The following is a 21,275-nucleotide window of genomic DNA, read 5'->3' on the forward strand; positions in this document are numbered from 1 at the left end:
CAGAAATAAATAAAAAAATAAAAACAAGAACACATTTCAATCAAAATTCAAAAACCGAGAATCTTGAAAGGGGAAAGCAGAAAGCAATTTCTCTTATAGACAGGATCCAAAGTAAGATTAACAGCTTATTTCTCATTAAAAACCACGGAGGTCAAAAAAAGTAATCAATTGATTATTACAGTAAGCGGTAGTAATCAAACGAATATGATATTGGCACAAAAATAGGCATATAGATCCATGGAACAGAATAGACAGCCCAGAAATAAACTCATGCTTACATGGTCAGTTAATCTGCAACAGAGGAGACAAGAATATACAATAAGGAAAAGACTGTTCCTTCAAAAAATGGTGCTAGGGAAACTAGACCACTTTGTTACACCATACACAAAAATAAACTCAAAGTGGATTATAAAGACGTAAATGTTAGACCTGACCTGAAACCATAAAACTCCTAGAAGTAAAAATAGACAGTAATTTTTTTAAACACTGGCCATAGAAACATTTTTGTACATATGTCTCCTCAGACCAGGGAAACAAAAGCAAATTAAACTATTGGGGCTACACCAAAATAAAAAGCTTTTGCACAGTGAAGGAAAGCATCAACAGAACAAAAGGGCCACCTAGTGAATGAGAGAAAATATTTGCAAATGGTATATCTGATAAGGGGTTAATGTCCAGAATATATAAGGAACATATGCGACTCAACACCAGAAATCCCCCCAAATAATCTGAAAAAAATGGTCAGAGGAATTGAATAGATGTTTTTCCAAAGACAGCATACAGATGGCTAACAGGTATGAAAGATACTCAACACCACTGATTGTCAGAGAATTGCAAATTAAGCCTATAGTGAGGTATTGCCTTAAACCTGACTGAATGGCTAGAATTAAAATGACAAGGAGTAATAAATGCTGGTGAGGATGTGGAAAAAAAGGAACCCTGTGGGCTGGGTTTCTCATAAACTTAAAAATAGAATTACCATATGATACAGTAATTCCACCACTGAATATTTACCCAAAGAAAATAAAACATTAATTTAAAAAGATGTATGCACCCCTATGTTTATTGCAATATGGTCAAGATATGGAAGCAAACCAAGTTTCCATCAATAGATGAATGGATAAAGAAGATGTGATATTTATGTTAAATATGTCATGGAATATTACTCTGATAAAAAAAAGAATATGATCTTGCCATTTATGACAACATAGATATACCTGGAGGGTATAATGCTAAGTGAAATAAATCAGTCACAGAAAGACAAATGCCATATGATTTCACTCATATGTGGAATTTAAGAAACAAGACAAATGAACAAAGGAAAAAAAGACAAAAAGTACAGAGAAAATGCTGATGGTTGCAGGAGGGTGTGAGGATGGGTGAAATAAAGGGGATTGAGAGTATACTCTTCATGATGAGCACTGAGTAATGTATGGAATTGTGGAATCATATTGTAAACTTGAAACTAATCTCACACTGTATGCTAATAATATTTCAATATATATAGAAAAATTATATTAATTATATTTATTATAATACTACCCCTGGCAAAGTTTTATAAATGAAAAATATAAAAATATTGCTAAAAGAAATTAAAGGAGACTTAAATAAATGTGGATATCCCATGTATGTGGATTAGAAGACTTACTCGTGAGATGGCAGTACTTACCCAAAGTAATCCACAAATTATAAATTCCAATGGTTTTTTTTTTTTGCAGAAATAGAAAGAGCCAGTTAACAAATTTATGTGAAATTGCAAAGGGGCGCGAACAATCTTGAAAAAGAACAATGGTAGGGAACACACACTTCCTGATTTCAAAACTTACTACAAGTGTTTTTTTTTTTTTCCAATAAATTTATAAAGTAGTTCTATGCAGTGTAGATGGTCTTTTCCAAACATGATGCGACATAAACTGGAGATCCACATAGGAGAAAAAATGAGTCTTGTCCTCTACCTCTTGCCAACACAAATATACCTGAAATGGATTACAGCCCTGAATGTAAAAGGTGAAATTATACAACTTGTAGAGTGAGAGTGACACCGTCAACATGACAGAATAAGTTTTCTACCCTCTTACTCCCCAGCACACCAATTTAGACAATCACCCATGAATAAGAGTGCCTTTGTAGAATTCTGAGAGTCCAGCAGAGTTGTTTCAGCACACCACTGGAGCAAAGAGGGGGAAACAATCTGAGATTGGATCCATTGAATAGGGTAAGAGGAGCAGTTGCACTTCTTGGCACATGATTTCTCCCATGGCTAAAAGTGAGCACGTTGAGTAAGTGCCTGGCTTCCCAAGGTGTGCAGGATGCTGCCAGAAACTTAGTTCTTTCTCATCCCATCTAGAATACTCAAGTATGTTGCATATCTAGGGGGTGGGGAACAGCTGGAAAAACAGCAGTCACTCCTCTCAGAAGGCATCAAAGGGTCATAGATACTACTGACTAACTGACCAGACTGACGGACTATTATCAAGAAGCCTACCCACAAACTGATGAGGACACCTTGTCTGTGGATCTCCACAACTGGCAACAGGTACCCCCAATGCTCCTTGTGTGCCCCCACACCCCATGGCCAGCATCCTGTGCATGACTCCTGGGTGGCAGGAGGAGCCTTTGCAATCACACACAGCCTGTATGTAGGATTAAGAGAAAGCATACAAACTTGAGCATAAGGACTGCCCTAGGAAAGCAAAGTGGAGTCTCTCAGCATCTGGCCTAGGGTTACAGAATAGAGAGAAGGCATACAATCTTCAGAATTACTCCACAAGAGAGAACAAGAAGTGTGAAGCAGGTGTATCCATAGAAAAACCTCAGAAGGACTCAGAATCCCTACAGAACTAACAAATGGTGTTTCATTCCTGAAACTTGTTGGTAAGACTGGATGAGGTGACTACTTCATTAAATGAGAAAACAGCAACGTAAGACTTGAAGAAGCATGAAATATAAGGAAACATGGCACCACCAGAGGAACACAATAATTTTTAAAACAAATATCCCCAAAGAAATGGGGATCTATGATATACCCAATAATAAAAAAAAAATGGTTTTTTTTAAAGGAAACTCAATGAGCTATAAGAAAACAAAGAAAATAAGATAAGGAAAATAATGCAGAAAATGAGAACTTTACAGAGATAGAACTCATTTAAAAATAAAAAAAGAACCAGATTCTGGAGGTGAAGAATACAATAGATGAAATAAAAAATGTAGTAAAGAGCAACAATAGCAGATGGGATCAAGACAGTGAAAGAATCTTTGAGGTAGAAGACAAGTCTTTTGAAGTCATGCAAAGGAGAACAAAGAAAAAAGGAATGAAAAAGAGTAAAGGAAGTATGTATAGCATACCATAAGAAAAAATAATCTGTGAAATTAATTTCCATCATAGTAGCTTGTTTTCTTGTGCATTTGGTGAATTTTGATCGTGAACTCATAGTTGTTTAATATATGATAGTCCTGGGTCTTTCTATCAAAAATTATTTAATCCATTGACTGTCTGGCTCAGTCAATAGAGCATGTGACTCTCAGTTTTGGGTTTGTGCCTTAATGCTCCACAGTGGGTGTAGACCCTACTTAAAGAAAAAGCTTTAATCAAGACATGATTTTTTTTTTAAATTCTTTATGCCAAAGTTATCTTGGGAACATTTTAGCCCTTGGCTGAATCTGAAGTCTTGACCTTAGCTACCTTTACCTTAACACTTGTTCAGGGCTCAGTCTCTTATGTATGATGGCTGGTAGAGTAGTTCTGCCTCTGCCTCTCCCCAGTATTTGTTCTCTTCTTAGGATCTTTAGTTTTAAAGAGGGGATTTCATTTGGTTGGTTATTTTTTGATTGAGACTATGGTACTCTTAGAGAGATTATCTTTTTTTAGAATTCTATAATATACTTTATATTTTATAAGCGGTCTAGTTAGGAATTACATTTGGTATTTCTGGTTGATCCATCTGCCAGATGCCAGTGCTAATTCTTTCATTTTATCATAGTGTCTGTCATTACCTCTCACCTAGAAAGAAGAATATATCCTATCTTATCCTTCTTAATTTCGCTTTCTCTAATTTTAATTTATCATACATATGGTTGCCAAATTGATGTATCAATGGACATGTCAGACACTTTAAATTCAAAGTACCTGGTAATACCTCACGCCAGTCAGAGTGGCTAAAATGAGCAAATCAGAGAACTCTAGATGCTGGCGAGGATGTGGAGAAACGGGCACCCTCCTACACTGTTGGTGGGAATGTAAACTGGTACAGCCCCTCTGGAAAACAGTGTGGAGGTTCCTCAAAAAATTAACAATAGAACTCCCCTATGACCCAGCAATAGCACTGCTAGGAATTTACCCAAGGGATATAGAAATGCTGATGCATAGGAGCACATGTACCCCAATGTTCATAGCAGCACTCTCCACAATAGCCAAAACATGGAAAGAGCCTAAGTGTCCATCAACAGATGAGTGGATCAAGAAGATGTGGTTTATCTATACCATGGAATACTAATGGCAATGAGAAAGAATGAAATCTGGCCACGTGTAGCAACATGGATGGACCTTGAGGGTGTTATGCTGAGCAAAATAAGTCAGGCAGAGAAGGACAAATATCATATGTTTGCACGTATAGGAGGATTAGGAGGAACTTAACAGAGGACCGTGGCGGAGAAGAAGGGGGGAAATGGTGGGGGAAAGGGAGAGAGGCAAACCATGAGAGACTCTTGAATGCTGAGAACAAACTGAGGACTGATGGGTGTGGGGGGGAGGGGGGAGATGGGCATAGAGGAGGGCACTTGTGGGGATGAGCACTGGGTGTTACATGGAAACCAACCTGACAATAAACTATTTGTAAAAACAAACAAACAAACAAGATACCTGGTAATAAGTGTTTGGAGCTCAGGAAAGGAATCCCAGAGATTTGTGAGTTATTGATATAATTATCAGTCCCATGAGAGTGCATAAGGTTATTGGAGAGACTAGAGTAGTGAGCATAAGTAAAAGAGGACCATAGAACACCACCTTGATGGAGTAGGCATAGTACAAACTAGGAAAGGAAGCTAAGAAGATGAAATGTCAGAAATGGGAAAACAAATAATGACATCTCGAAATGCAAGGAAAAAGGGGGGTTCAAGGAGGGGAAATCTGTAAGGTCAGATATAGCTGAAAGGGCACACAAGATGAGGACTTATCCTACATTTGATCATTAGAAGATGAAAGATTACTATTGCCAGGAAAGTTTTAGTATAGTGGGATCAAATGTAAAATAGCAGTGAGTGTATGAACAAGTTGTACAACTTGATACAGTCTTCTGTCCTCTTTCTCATTACATCCCACCTCCACTGAATATATAATGAATCAGTAAACTGCCTTGAACAAAATAAACATAACTACCTTCTGATCTTCCATAGTTATAGGGATTCAGGTAAATACTAGAGAGGTTAGTAAGAAGGGTGAAGGAGGAGACTGGGGATAAGAGTCATTAATTTTTCATTTGGACTTTAATTAGTTTAGCTATTTGACTAATAAAATTTATGTAATCTGTTAATATTCCATATTTTTGATATATTGCAATTGAAATATTTATATTTTATACTGTCATATTTTAAAATAGAGAACAGAGTACAACTTGGTTATTTACCCACTTATTTCTGGAGTCAGAAAATCTCACAGTTATATCTATTAATTATATCTATGTAAATTTCACCATTCAAACCAAAGGGAAAAAAAGGCCTTTTAAAACTATGTGCAAGGTATATGATCATGACATACTTTTCTCTCAAGATCTTCAACTTTCCTGTAAAGGTAATTAATTTAAACTGTAGTTTTCATATCTCTTGGCCTAAAATTAAACTTTAACCAAAAAAGAAATAACAGGGGTGCCTGGGTGGCTCAGTCAGTTAAGTGTCCGACTTCAGCTTAGGTCATGATCTTAGAGTTCATAGGTTCAAGTCTCATGTCAGGCTCCGTGCTGACAGCCCAGTGCCTGGAGCGTACTTCAAATTCTGTGTCTCCTTCTCTCTCTGCCCCTACCCCACTTGTGCTCTCTCTCTCTCAAAAATAAACATTTAAAAAAACATACTTAGAAAATATTTTAAAATATTTAGAAACCATTTATATTGCCATTTGAGACCAACCTAGAGTGTATTTTTATTCCAAAACTCACAAATAAGACTTTTTGTAATAATATAGCATATGACTTCTCAACTTTTACCTGTGAAACACAAAAGTATAATTATTCGGTTTGTTAATTACTGTTACCTTGGTATAGTCTACATATCCCCATTCTTTTCATAAAAATTATGAAAGACCTGTTTCCTAAGCTATCATTTCCCTACATTCAACAGCACCTTCTCTGGGTTATGCTTATCCTTGTAAATTGCACTGAAGGCCTCTGTAGGCTCTTTGACCAAGGCCCTTCTAAGTGCAGTAACATTTTACATACAGAAAAATCCCAGCAGGCAAATTCCCTACTGTTTGAAAATATTTTTCCCATCAGAAGAACAAAAAATAGTAACACATAAATACATTAAACAAGCAGCTGTCTCCTTTTATGATTTGGTTCACAACTAACATATACATTTCTTTTCTTCATTACAGGTACCAAAGATTTGAAAAGGCATTTCTGTTAGCTGTTGACATTGGTGCTCGTGACCTGTTTATGGTGAGTCATTCCCAGAGATGATTTTGTGCCTTCAGTTCTAAGGCTGAGTAAGTTGTCAGCTTTTGTGACCATTAAAAAGGATTAGTGTCATTTGTGCCTTAGGCACATGGTGGGAAAGCATTATTCCATCTTGGCTTGCAGCTTTGCCTCCATGACACTGGTCAATAGCCATCTAGTCTCTTTTGACTCGTTGACATTTTCTTTGCCAGGGCCCAAAGGATTTTTTATGTTTTCTAAGAATGTATAATTCTTGAACTTTTCTCCTCATGTACCTTGATGTGAGGAGATGACACCTTTTATCTAATAAGCTTGTCTTTTTAATCCATTCTCTGAAGTACAGCTATAGAAGCCAGGACATAGGGCAAAATATGTACCATGATTTTGAATGTGCTCAGTTTGTCCCTTAGTTTTAGTGTGAAGTAACAAATTATGAATGTTCTCACTTGTATTTTTAAAGTAACCACAGTGCAAAGTACATCCAAGAGGTTATAAATTCACATACACTTTAGTCCACCCATCTATTAGCTGATAGGAGTAAAACTGGCCAGTTTCTACAGATCCTTGTGCTCTGTATCAAGTTCTTATATGATCTCTTTCCACAATGTCACAGTGAGGTCAGATGAGCTGATATTCCTTTCCTGGTTTCCTAGCATATTCTGTTCCACAGAAAATTCATTGTTGTCACAGAAACAAAGTAAAGCCTTCTTGAAAACAAAACAAAAAATTCTGGAAGGCTCTTTTACTGAATCTTCTGCACAATAAAGACATCTTTGTAGTTTAAATTAAGCTTTGATGCTTTATATATGAAAATGGGTTCATGGCATTAGGTCACTTGTCTTTGGAATGAGTATGTTGTTTAAATTCTAACTTTGCATCATTCAGTTACATTGTGCTTTCATCGATCATGAAAAAATCTTTCTAATTCAAAGAGTTATTTATTATTTATCATCTGTATCTTGTTTTGTCAAGATAACAGTTTTATTATTTGGCCAGTATCCACTTCAGTGAAGGTAGATCCACTTCATTAGTTGCCAGTATCCACTTCAGTAAAGGCAGATTTTCTTCGTATTTCTTTATTCGTAAGGTTGTTTCTGTGTGTTAGTGGAGATAATGTACTGAAAATACTTTGTAAACTGGTAAATAATAAACAGATAGGTGTTATTACTATTGTTATTGTTATTACATACCTATGTAAGAAATAATGAAGACCTGAAACAGGACCTAAATTATATGGTAAAGGAGAGGATATTTTAGAAGCAAAATCACTATGATTCAGCAAGACCTTAAAGGAAAATAAAATATTTTTATTATAAGAATTATTAATGCTATATATAATAGAAAGTAAACAACGGAACAAAGAGAACAAAATTAAAAAAAACAATGGACATCCTTTAAAATACCTCTCTACGTGAATATATTCATACACTATATTTTTTGTTTATAACTTGATTTTTTTCCTTCAACAATATGACACAGTTTTCTGTATCAATCAACATAGGTCTATATCATTTCTTTAATGTTTACATTATATTCCATTTTATATGTGATAACTGGCATAAAAACAGGCACATAGACCAATGGAACAGAATAAAGACCTCAGAAATGAACCCATGCATATATGGTCAATGAGTCTTTGACCAAGAATATACAATGGGGAAAGGATAGTTTTTTCTTTTTTTTTTTTTTTAATATAATTTATTGTCAAATTGACTAACATGCAGTGTATAAAGTGTGCTGTTGGTTTTTGGCATAGATTACTGTGGTTCGTTGCTTATATACAATACCCAGTGCTCATCCCAACAAATGTCCTCCTCAAGCCCATCATCTATTTTCCCCTCTCCCCCCTCACAGCCCCCCCATCAACCCTGTTTGTTCTCTGTATTTAAGAGTCTCTTATGGTTTGCCTCCCTCCCTCTCTGTAACTATTTTTTTCCCCTTCCCTTCCCCCATGGTCTTCTGTTCAATTTCTCAAGACCACATATGAGTGAAAACACATGATATCTGTCCTTTTCTGACTCACTTATTTCATTCAGTATAATAACTTCCATTTCTATCCACATTGCTGCAAATGGCATAATTTCATTCTTTCTCATTGCCAAGTAGTCTTACATTGTTTATATAAACCACATCTCTTTATCTGTTCATCAGTTGATGGACATTTAGGCTCTTTCCATAATTTGGCTATTGTTGAAAGCACTGCTATAAACATTGGGGTACATGTGCCCTTATGAATCAGCATTTCTGTATCCCTTGCATAAATTCAGTAAATGGTGGTAGGAAAATTGGATATCCACATGCAAAATAATGAACCTAGACTTCTATCTTACACAACTCACAAAAACTAACTAAAAATGTATTGAAGACTTAAATGTAAGACCTGTAACCATAAAGTCCTAGTCCCACTGAGAGAAAGCTCCTTGATATTGATTTTTTTTTTTAATGTTTTATTTGTTTCTGAGAGAGAGAGACAGCGTGAGCAGGGAAGGGTCAGAGAGAGAGGGAGACACAGCATCCGAAACAGTCTCCAGGCTCTGAGCCGGCAGTCAGCACAAGAGCCCAACATAGGGTTCGAACCCATGAACTGTGAGATCATGACCTGAGCTGAAGGTGGAGGCTTAACAAATTGAGCCACCCAGGCGCCCCTCCTTGATACTGATCTTGACAATGTGGGTTTTTTATGTTTTGTTTTGTTTTGTTTTCGGTTTTGTTTTTGATAAAAGGTAATAAAAGCATAGGCCACAAAAGCTAAATAAGTGAGACTATGTCAAACTGAAAAGCTTCTGCACAGCAAAAAAAGTAGCCAAAAAACAAAATAGCAATCTACAAATGGGAGAAAATATTTGTAAACCATATGTTTGATAAAGGATTAATATCCAAAATGTATTACAACTCATACAACTGAATAGCAAAAAAAAAAATCAAATAATTCAATTAAAAAATGAGCAAAGGACCTGAAAAGACCTTTTTCCAAAGAGGACATACAGATGGCCAACAGGTACATGAAAACATACTCAACATCACTAATCATCAGGAAACTGCAAATCAAAACTGCATTGAGATAACACCTCACACCTATTAGGATGTCTTTTATCAAAAAAGGAATTATAAATGTTGACAGAGATGTGCAGAAAAGGGAACACTTCTTCACTGTTGGTGAGAGTGTAAATTGGTGCAGCCACTATGGAAAACAATATGGAGGCTCCTTAAAAAATTAAAAATAAAACTACCCAATTACCCAGCAATCCTACTTCTGGGTAGGTACCCAAAGGAAACAAAACCAGTATCTCGAAGAAATATCTTCCTGTACCCAGGTATATAGGAGCATTATTCCCAATAGGCAAGATGTGAAAATAACGTAAGTGTCCACTGACAGATGAAGGAAATCTTGGCATTTGCTAGACCATTGACCAACCTGGAGGGCATTATGCTAAGGAATATAAGAGAAGGCAACTAACTGTATGGTGTCAGTTATATATGGAATCTCACACACAAAAAAGCTGATTTCATAGAAATAGAGAATAAAATGGTGGTTGCTAGGGGCTGGTTACTTCTCTTTGTGCCTTGTTTTAAAAATCTTCAAGGTTTTGAAATTTTCAAGGTCTTGAAAATTCTTCTTTTTTATAAAGATTTTGTTTTCAAGTACTCTTTACACCCAACATGGGGCTTGAACTCACACCTGCCAGATCAAGAGTTGCGTGCTCTACTGACCGAGCCAGCCAAGTGCCCCCCAAGTTCTCCTTTTTATCTTCCAGAATTTGTATTATTTTAAGTTAACATTTAAACCTACAATTCGCCTCTATTGATTTTTTAGAGGGAATGGCTCAAAACTAACTTATGTTCATATGTATATCCAGTTGGCCTGTGACCACTGATTGACAAAATCGTACTCTGATGCTTTACAGGGTCACTTTTGTCATAGATGAGGTTCCTACAGAAATGCACATCAAAAGCATAATGAGATATCACCTCACACTATTCAGAATGGCTAGTATAAAAGAGACAGGAAATAATAAGTTGTGGCAAGGATGTGGAGAATGTGGGTGGGAATGTAAATTGTTTACTATAGAGAACAGAATGCAGGTTCCTTAAAAAAATTAAAAATAAAAATACCATATAATTTAGTAATTCTGCTACTGGATATTTACCCAAAGACAATGAAAACACAAATTGGAAAAGATAGATGCACTCCTGTTTATTGCAGCATTACCTATAATAACCAAGATGGAGGGAAGCAACCCAAGTGTCCATCCATAGATGAATGGATAAAGATGTGATATATATACAGAATGGGAAAATAGCCATAAAAGAATGAAATCTTGCCTTTTGTGACAACATGGATGGATCTAAGGGGTATTATGCTAAGTGAAATAAGTCAGACAGAAAAGACAAAAACCATATGATTTCACCCATATGTGGAAGCACAAGTAAAAACATATGAACAAACATCAAAAAGAAATAGAAACAGGCTTATAAATACAGAGAACAAACTGGTGATTGTCAAAATAGAAGAGTGTATGGGGATGGGTGAAATAGGTGAAGGGGATTAAGAACTACAAATTTGCAATTATAAAATAAGTTAGGGAGATGAAAAATGCAGCTCAGGGAATATAGTCAATAATGTCATAAATTGGTATGTTGACAGATGATAACTACGCTTATTGTGGTAAGCATTACATAATGTATACATTTGTTGAACTACTGTGTTGTATACCAGCAAATAATAAAATATTACATGTCAACTATAATTCAATCAAAATAAGCCAGTCAAGTGCCTATATATGTGTGCAGATATACTACTAGATTCTCATCTTGCTCTAATACCAAACCGCTTTAATTACTTTATAAGTATTTATATCCAATAATGTAAGTCTTCAAAGTTTGTTTGAATGTGTTCTTACTCCAGCTTGTGATAGATGCTTGTCATGGATTTTTTCAGCTACTATATCCTAATGTATGCATCCAAGGGTATAATCTCCACTCAAACATGGCCTTGATTGCATTCTGACAATTTTATGTGTCTGTTTTTCGTTATTCAGCTCGAAGTATTTCTAAATGTTTCTGTTGTGAATTCTTTGTTCTAGGTTTCTTAAAGGTATATTTCCTAATTTCAAATAATAAAACATTTTCAAGACAGACACAGACACACACACACACACATACACACCCATTAACCTATATTACATCAATGCTTTGAAATTTGTTGAAATTCCCTTACGGCTCATTATATGGTTAATGGTAGAATTTCAATGTGCATTTAAAAAAATGTGTAGACTATAGTTTACAGTTGTTGAATGCAGTGTTCTATATAAAATCAAGTTTGTTAGTCATATTTTTCAGTGCTTTTATATCTTCACTAAGACTGACGTTTTAAATTTTTCCACTATAATTGTGGATTTGTCTTTTTTATTTTTTGTAAGGCTGTGTAATTAGGTGCATGCCAGTTTAGAACTGTAGTATTTTCTTGGTATATTGAGCCTTTATCATTATGAAACATTCTTTATTTTCTAATAATGCTTCTTGCCTTAAAACCTACTTTATTTCAAAGTATACCAGTTTCATTTTGGTTTGTATTTGCTCCAAATATATTAAATCCATGTTTACTTATATTTTAAGTTGTATTTCTTATAAGCAATACATAGTTCTATATTTTTAATCAGGTGTCACCTTTGTCTTTTAATTAGATTATTTAATTGGATTATGAATAATGTAATTGCATTTGTCCTACCCACTTTCATTTCTGTATCTCCCACTATTCTGTGTCCTTTTACCTAACCATCCTTGCCGTTTTTTATGTTAACTCTATTACTCCATTTTACTCTTTCTATTAGCTTATTAATTACATTTTTCCTCTAATTTTTTTTTCTTGACTCCTGTCCTTACGGTAGATCTTTCTGTTCTTGCTTGGAGGTCATTTGGTTTTAACTCTTTCTCTCTTTCTCTCTCTCTTTTTTAAACATAGCACTTTTAAAATGTAGTGATAATTTGAGGCTGTGTATGATGTTGTTTTCCTCCAGAAAGAATTTACTTTTGCTTCTGGAAGGTAGTTAGTGTAAAGGTTAACCTTACTCCATTCTGGGACTGAGTTTGTTTGAAGATGAGTTTCATTCTAAGAGCCAATTAATTTTTACTTTATACTGAACGTCAAGAGTGTAGCCCTTCAAGAGTCCCAGTTAGAAGCCCTGCCTGTTTAGCAGACCCTGAAGTATAAGTTTGTAGCCTTAGCCCATGGACTCTACGTAAAGTTCTGTGCAGTTTCTCAACTTCTCAAACACTACTTTCTGTTAAGTTTCTCACCCTCTTGGCCGCCAATTACATATTGGCAAATGCTGTGAAAAGCAAAAGCAGCACCAAATGTCAGGCTTACCTCTCTGGGCTTTACTTCTGTCTAGAATCTTGGTCCTTCAGATATTCACTGTCTTGTTTGTTCTCCAGTGTCTTCAAACAGAATTTTAAAAATTATTTCATCCAGCTGTTTTAGTTGCTTTCAGCAAGAATATTAGTCTGATATGTCCTTATCTGGGATAACTAGAATCAGAGGTTCTGCAGTATATTTTTGGAAGGTGAGTGAAGTGTTAAGCTTGGCACTCGCTGCTTTCCAATTCTGGATAACCCCCTTGCAGTGTGCTATTATTACGTTTAAACTGTTAATCACTAGGAGCCTTAAATGTCACAAATTCTGCTTTAAAGCATGACATATGATCAATTTTATGGCCAAAATGGAGCAAATGAAATCATATAAGATGTTGATTATCCTAGGGTTTATTGTTCAATTATAGTAAAAGCATTAAAAAGAAAAAACTAAGTTTTCAAAATTTTAATTTATGTTCAAAAAAGTAAAACAAGTAATCTCAATTCTTCAAGTTGAAGAATTATATAAATCTTACAAGATTGATAATACAGATCTTTCCTTCTGCTAATAGAAGATATTTGTGTTCATGCCAGCTTAAGGTTATAGTCTGTCTTGCTTGAGGGCATGCCAAGTGCCTTATGATTATCAATAACAAAATCATCATATCTCACAAAGTTAAAGGAGTTAACTTTTCTTGATCACCTGCAAAGGCATTATACTAGATAATGCCTTATATAATGGAATAACATATTATATGTAACATACATTATACCACTTTATAAATTATTTTACTTAATTTTCATAATAATCCTAGCCAATAGAATTATTATACCTATTTTACAGTTGATAAAAGTAATTATAAGGACAACTGAGAATTGTGATTCAAACTCAGATATATTTGACTCTAAAGTTCATGCCATTTCCCTTTATACCAAACCATTTATATAAACTAAAAATTTGGAAGTTCCCCAAAGCTCAGTGATTTGTGACTTGATGACTCCCCATAACTAAGTTCAGAAAAGCTATTCTTTTCCTTTTATTCTTCACCAAAGTTCTAAAGTTATCAGTAAGAATGTTTATTGCAGAATGGCATCTGATCTATCTTGAATGATTTACGGGAACCCCAGTTTATTTGGAATATCATTCATCCAAATTAAGAGCTCTTAATCTCTAATAAAAGGAAGTGTGCAGTGAATTTAGAAAGGACCACAGAAAAATAGAACCAACTGCCCATTTCCCTATTTTCTCATTCATGACCCCAGGGAAGAAAACTTTCACACGGTTAGTGATAGAGAGATGTGGTATATGCCTGACATGATATTGATAGATCTTCCAGGACTATTAGGCTACTCTGAGAACCCACCTGCATCTTGGGAGACACAAAGAGCTATATCTTAGACTGTCATTTGAGCTGGATTGGTGTAATACTTTTTAAAGTGTCCGTCCCCAATTTCTTGTCTTTTAAAAACCATTAGCTTCTAGGGGCATCTGGTGGCTTAATCAGTTAAGCATCCAACTTTGGCTCAGGTCATGATCTCATAGTCTGTGACTTAGAGTCCCACTTCAGGCTCTGTGCTGACAGCTTGGTGTCTGGAGCCTGCTTTGGAGTGTGTGTTTCCTTCTTCCTCTCTGCCCCTCTCCCTCTCATGCTCTATATCTCTCACAAAAATAAATAAACATTTTTAAAAATTAAAAAAAAACATGAGCTTCTCAGTGATCCCTGTAGTTCAAGGTTGTTTCCTACCAAAGCCCAAGCAAAAAGGAAGACTTTTATAGTCCATATTGGCAGAACTGTTTTAAAATACTACTGGTAAGGAAAGAGGATCTTCCACTTGCAGCTACTGGACAAATTGGTTTTCAGACTTGTCCTCCCACTGTAAACTACTATAAAACTACATAAAACATGAGACAGCTGTTTTTAGGCACTGGACAATAAGCCCTGCGGGACTTTGATTCTTAAAAGGGGGAATACACAGATGGCCCTCTATGTAATTTCCAGAACAGAGACCAGTGATGTCTCTCAGCTGAAGAGCCAGGGATAAGAGTTCAGAATTCAGACATGATGAATGATCTAGAATTTGTGGGGCAGGATACCAGAATGGGAAAATCTATGTGAAGAGTGGGGACCCAGAAGTCTACAAAGTGGTTCCTTGGGTTCCTGATGGAAGGCTAGCCAGTAAGTACACAAGGCCTACCAAAGAGTCACTGCTGTGAGACTGAGAGCTAAACGAAGAGGCTGCCTAATGGTGAGGGTGCTGGAATTCTGGCTCAAAGTGAAGCAACCTCACTGGGCATTTATATGAAACCTAGAAATGCCATGAGTGAAGATGAAGAACATATTCCAGGGCTATGTAAAAACTGTGCTTTTAAAAAATCACAAAACCTAACTTGACAGAATCAAAAGAATTTATATTATATTTAATATAATGCCCTGCTAGTACAAAAATCAACATCCTTTAAAAAGAGTATTACCAAAACTCCTTATAATTTAATATACAGCACACAATAACACATTATTAGGTGTGTGAAGAAGCAGGAAAATGTGATGTATAATGAGGAGGAAAAGGAGCTAATGGTAACAGACATGAGAGGACCCAGATGTTGAAAGGAGCAGAAAAAAACTTTGGAGCAGCTGTTATAATGTGTTCAAGTATTTTAAAGGAGAAGATGAATATAATGATTGAATATATAGGGATTCTCAAGAGAGACAAGGAAACTTTTTTTAAAATGGCAAAAGAAGTTCTAGAACTGGAAAATGTGAAATGAAAAATTCCCTGGGTAGGCTTAGCAAAAGATTCAACAGTATAATAAAGGATCCATAGAAAGACATCAAGACAGATCAATAGAAATCATCCAGTATTAATAAAAGGAGGGAAGAATACTACAAAACTTTAATGCCAAGTTTATATGAATGAAAAGAAGACTGAAAAACTAATTTATACTAAAAGAGTCTAAAAAGACATAACAACTAAATTCATCAAGAAATTGATCTTTGTTTATATGAAGAACATTACTGGAACAATTGGTGCAATTTCAGTGATTAGGCTGGAATACTGTTATCAATGTCAGCCTTTTGGTTTTGATGCTTTGATTGTGGTTAGGTAGGAAAATGTCCTCATTAGGAGGAAATAAACATTAAAGTATTCAAGAGTGTGTTGGCAACGTCCTCTCAAGTGATTCAGAAAGAAAAATCTTTGTACTATATTTGAAACTTTTCTGTAACTGAGATGGCATAAAAAATTTTTTAAGAGAAAAAACCTGGACTGTTGTCATGGCTCTAGACTATTGTCCATGTTTTTTTTCTAGGTAGGAGCTGTGCAGTTTGTAAGTCTGTTTCTGTTGGTCACAGAAATGCTGCTTTTAATTTTGTGTCTTTGGGATCTTATTCTGCTTTTGAAAAATCAGGTAACCTCTCCAACCTAATTATTACTGTGGCATAAAACTACTCATTTGCCACCCAAGATTGCTTCTGTGGTCCCACGTTGGATGGCATGAAGATGAGTTTGCCTTCTGAGCCTTCTCATGTTGGCATCCCTAATTACCTTGGCCATTGGCACAGGACCAGTTGGAATGTCAAGTGTGTGCCATTTGATAATGCTATAAAAAGACCTATAGCTGCTGCTCTCCAGCCATCTGTGCCTTCCCTTGGCATGACACTATTGGGTAGTTTGTCTTTCATTGGCATGATTTCTGTAGTGTGGCTTACATCTGCCACTCCTAGGCACTTGCTTGGTGATCAAGTTGACATAAAATTGCTACTTTGGCACTGTTTTTATATAGAGAAGTTTTATACCTGCTAACTTCTGAAACAAATTATCATTCATTACATACAATATAATTGTGGTTTTAAATATTAGGACTGTAGACGTCTCTAGCTTCTCTCGACTCAAACTTATCTATTTGGACTTCAATTCTAAATTTTCCCAGTCAGAAGTCTTCACTCTGAAGAATTAACTTCTAAATGAAATGTACCTCTTCTGTTTTAAGACACTGGATTTAGTGCGTGTACATCAACCTCTCCCTCCTGTGCCAGATCTCTGGAAATCATGGAATGTGTGTGTGTCTGTGTTTAAAATTTATAACTGGAATTCAGAACAAGGCTATGTGATGGACCAGAAGCTGTAAGGAATCTACTGAAAGCTGTAAAACAGACAAAATCAGATTGAAAGAGAAAGCAGAAACTTAAATGTCCAGAGGAGAAGACTGCTCCCCAAGTTGGAAAAAGCACCAAAAGTTCTCCATGCACTTTGGAAGGAGATACTAGGAATTGGAAAAATGCTCCTGGGCTAGCAAGATTGAATAATCAGGGTGCAGTAGGGTACCTGAGAAGAGAAAAATCAAGATAAATATTACTTACCCCAGGTATTGTTACAAAAGTAAGTTTTAATGTTAAGAATTTAAGAATATACACAAGAGAAATAGGAATAGATGGTGTTAGGGACTACATTGTGTCCCCAGACCCTCCCAAATCCATATATTGAAGCTCTTTGATGGTATCAAAACAAGAAGAGTCACTGGAGGTCCATGTGCACAGAGGAAAGAGCGTGAGAGTTTACAGCAAGAAGGTGGCTATGTATAGGAGGATTAGGAGGAACTTAATGGAGGACCGTGGGGGAGAAGGGAGAGAAAATAGTGGCGGAGAGGGAGGGAGGCAAACCATGAGAGACTCTTGAATGCTGAGAACAAACTGAGGACTGATGGGTGGGGGGAGGAGAGGAAGGGGGGTGATGGGCATGGAGGAGGGCACTTGTGGGGATGAGCACTGGGTGTTATATGGAATCCAACTTGACAATAAAGTATTAAAAATCTATATCTATCTATCTATGTATCTATCTATATATCTATATATCTAAAAGGTGGCTGTGTGCAGGCCAAGGAGAGTGGCCTCAGTAGAAGCCAACCAGTCAACAGCTTGATCCTGGAGTTTTAGCCTCCAGAACTGTGAGGAGATACATTTCTGTTGTTCCAAGCACCCAGCCCTTGATATTTTGTTATGGCAACCCTATCAAACTGACATAAACAGTATAACTCCGAACCAGTAAATAGGAAAAATGCAAGAAAGAAAATGATAAATTATTAAAAAGCAAATAGGAAATAACCAAAAGGTAATCACTAAATAGTATAGTAACAGTAAATAGAAATACAAAATAAGCTGTCAAGAATGTCTCCTCAGTAGTTATAATGTTCAATGAATTAACTATTGAAAATCAGTAAGATTGGATTTTTTAAATATTCAGATATATGTTGCATATAAAAAACCCTCCAAACCCAAAATAATTCCATTTTTCCAAAATGGAAAAAGATACACAAATGAATGCTGCCAAAACCAAGTATCAGACAAAATATCTGCACCCAAAAAAATTTAAATAGGGGAAATAAAAGTGAGGTATATGAAAAATAAGTCCCCAAATCCTTTGATAGTTATCTTTTCAAAAGTTGGTGCCTTATCCTCTCATCCCCTCTCATCGCACTTCAGTTATAACCTCTGAAACTAGGTAATGTGTTATGACTTCTTTTTTGATCCCTTTGTCTCTGAACACTTGGTCTGCAGAAAGTTAGTTGTCCTGTCAGTAGGTTATTCAGGTAACCCTATTAAGAGGTCTGTGCAGTGAGGTACTGATATATCTTGTGAACAGCCTCCAGCCAAAAACCATGTGAAGGAGCCACTAGGAGTAGGTCCTTCATCCCCAAACTATCAGATGACTGCAAACTCATGAGAGACCCTAAGTCAGAATCACATAGTTATCCTATATTCCTGACTCTCAGAAATTGTGAGAGGATCACTGTTTATTGTTTTAAGCTGCTATTTGGGGGGGGGGGTTGTTATGCAGCAATAGACAACTAATACAAAGGTATCCTTCATAATTATATAGTTGATAATAGAAGTAATGCATCAACTAAATATAGCACTATTCATTTAACTACAGAGCTCCTGATTTAAAAAAAAAAAATCCTCAGGGAAAAAATGAAAAATCCACAAAGTGCAGGATGTTAACACACACTTCTCAGAAAATTATATACTAAGAAGGAAACAAACAGTGAGGATCTTGAGGATTTGAATAACATAATTAGAAAACCTCACCTAAAGAAGATATATTTAATATACAGAACATACATTATTAGCAAACTGACAAAATCAAACATAAGTAATCATATCAAAGCCACCAAGCATACCTCAACAAATGCTATCTCTAAATGCATATTTCTAAATGCTGTCTTGAAGACCATATTCAAAAATCATAATATGTATGTATTTAATAAAGGTTAAATAAGCCACAAAAAGACTGTGCTGCTAAAATAGAACATGTCACTCAAAATTCAATAGCGGACTTTTTCTTTATTTTTAATTGTTTTATTTTTTTTTTTTTTACATTTTTTAAGTATTTTTTTTATTTTGAGAGAGACAGACCGTATAAGTAGGGGATGGGCAGAGAGAGAGAGACAGAGAGAGAATCCCAAGCAGGCTCTGCACTGTCAGTGCAGAGTCCAATGTGGGGCTCAAACTTATGAAACCATGAGATCATGACGTGAACCAAAACCCAGAGTCAGAACACTTAACCGACTGAGCCACCCGGGTGCTCCTCTTTGTCTTTAAAGTGTAATTAACATACAGTGTTATATTAGTTTCAATAATTCTACACATTACTCTCTGCTCATCAGGATAGGTATACTTTTAATCCTCTTCATCTATTTCACCTTCTCTTCCCCCACCCCAGCAATCACCAGTTTGTTCTATTTGGTTTTTTTTGTCTCTTTTCCGTTTGTTTTGTTTTTTAAATTCCACATGAGTGAAATCATATGGTATTTCTTTCTCTTTTGACTTATTTCACTTAATACCCTCTAGCTCTATCCATGTTGTTGCAAATGGCAAGATTTAATTTTTTAAAATTTTTAATGTTTTATTTATTTTTGAAAGAGAGAAATAGAGACAGCATGAACAGGGGAGGGTCAGAGAGAGAGGGAGACACAGAATCCGAAGCAGTCTCCAGGCTCTGAGCTAGCTGTCAGCACAGAGCCTGACGTGGGGCTCAAATCCACAAGTCATGAGATCATGACCTGAGCTGAAGTTGGATGCTTAACCGACTGAGCCACCCGGGTGCACCCAAGATTTCATTTTTTATGGCTGAGTCATATTCCATTACATCACACATATATATATATATATATGGATATATATATGGAGATATATATGGAGATATATGTGGATATATATATGTGGATATATATATATGGATATATATGGATATATATGTGGATATATATATGGATATATATATGTGGAGATATATATATGGATATATGTATGGATAAAGATATTTGAAAATGGAGGAATATATATCATATATATTCATATATATTTGAATTTATATATTATATATATATATTTATATATGATATATATTCCTCCATTTTCAAATATCTTTATCCATTTATTCACACTTGGGTTGTCCCCTATTTGGCTGTTGTAAATAATGCAGTAAATATAGGGATGCATATTATCTTTTTCAATTAGTGCTTTCATTTTCTTTGGGTAAAAACCTGGTAGTCGAATTACTGGATCATATGGTAATTCTTTTTCAACTTTTCGAAGAACCTCCAAACTCTTTTCCATAGTTGCTGTACCAGTTTGCATACTTACCAACACTGCAAAAAGGTTCCTTTTACTCCACATCCTCACCAATACTTGCTATTTCTTTCTCTCTTTTTTTTTTTTAGAGTACATTATTCAGCTTGGTTAACATACAGTGTAGTAGTGATTTCAGGAATACAACCCAGTGATTTATCATTTGCAAAGAACACCCAGTGCTTATCCCAACAAGTGCCATCCTTAATTCCCATCACCCATTTAACCACAACTCCAAAGACCTTCCTTCCAGTAATCTTCAGTTTGTTCTCTGTATTTGTCTCTTATAGTTTGCCTTCCTCTCCATTTTTATCTTATTTTTCCTTCCCTTCCCCTATGTTCATGATATATCATGATATATATATCTTCATTACCCATTTACCAGTCAGTGGACATTTGGGCTCTTTCCATAATTTGGCTATTGTTGATAGTGATGCTAATAAACATTGGGAAGCATGTGCCACTTTAAATCAGCATTTTTGTATCCTTTTAAATACCTAGTGATGCAATTGCTGGGTTTTATGGTAGTTCTATTTTTAATTTTTTGAGGAACCTCCATATTATTCTCCAGGGTGGATGCACCTGTTTGCATTCCCACTAACAGTGCAAAAGTGTTCTTCTTTCTCCACATCCTCACCAACATCCTGAGTTGTTAATT

General features: G+C 35.6%; 1 protein-coding gene across 4 annotated transcripts in view; it reads left to right on the forward strand.

Annotated features, from left to right (window-relative positions):
• Positions 1-21,275, forward strand: part of LOC120239070 (WD repeat containing planar cell polarity effector) — a 415,126-nt gene that overhangs the window by 217,077 nt on the left and 176,774 nt on the right. For all 4 annotated transcript variants that reach the window (XM_039243175.1, XM_039243174.1, XM_039243176.1 and 1 more), the window contains one exon: positions 6,581-6,644. In XM_039243175.1, the coding sequence (XP_039099106.1) occupies positions 6,581-6,644 (64 nt within the window). The remainder of the gene's footprint in view (positions 1-6,580; positions 6,645-21,275) is intronic.

The sequence above is a fragment of the Hyaena hyaena genome, unplaced genomic scaffold (genome assembly GCF_003009895.1).
Source record: "Hyaena hyaena isolate Hyena2069 unplaced genomic scaffold, ASM300989v1 scaffold_224, whole genome shotgun sequence".
NCBI lineage: Eukaryota > Metazoa > Chordata > Mammalia > Carnivora > Hyaenidae > Hyaena > Hyaena hyaena.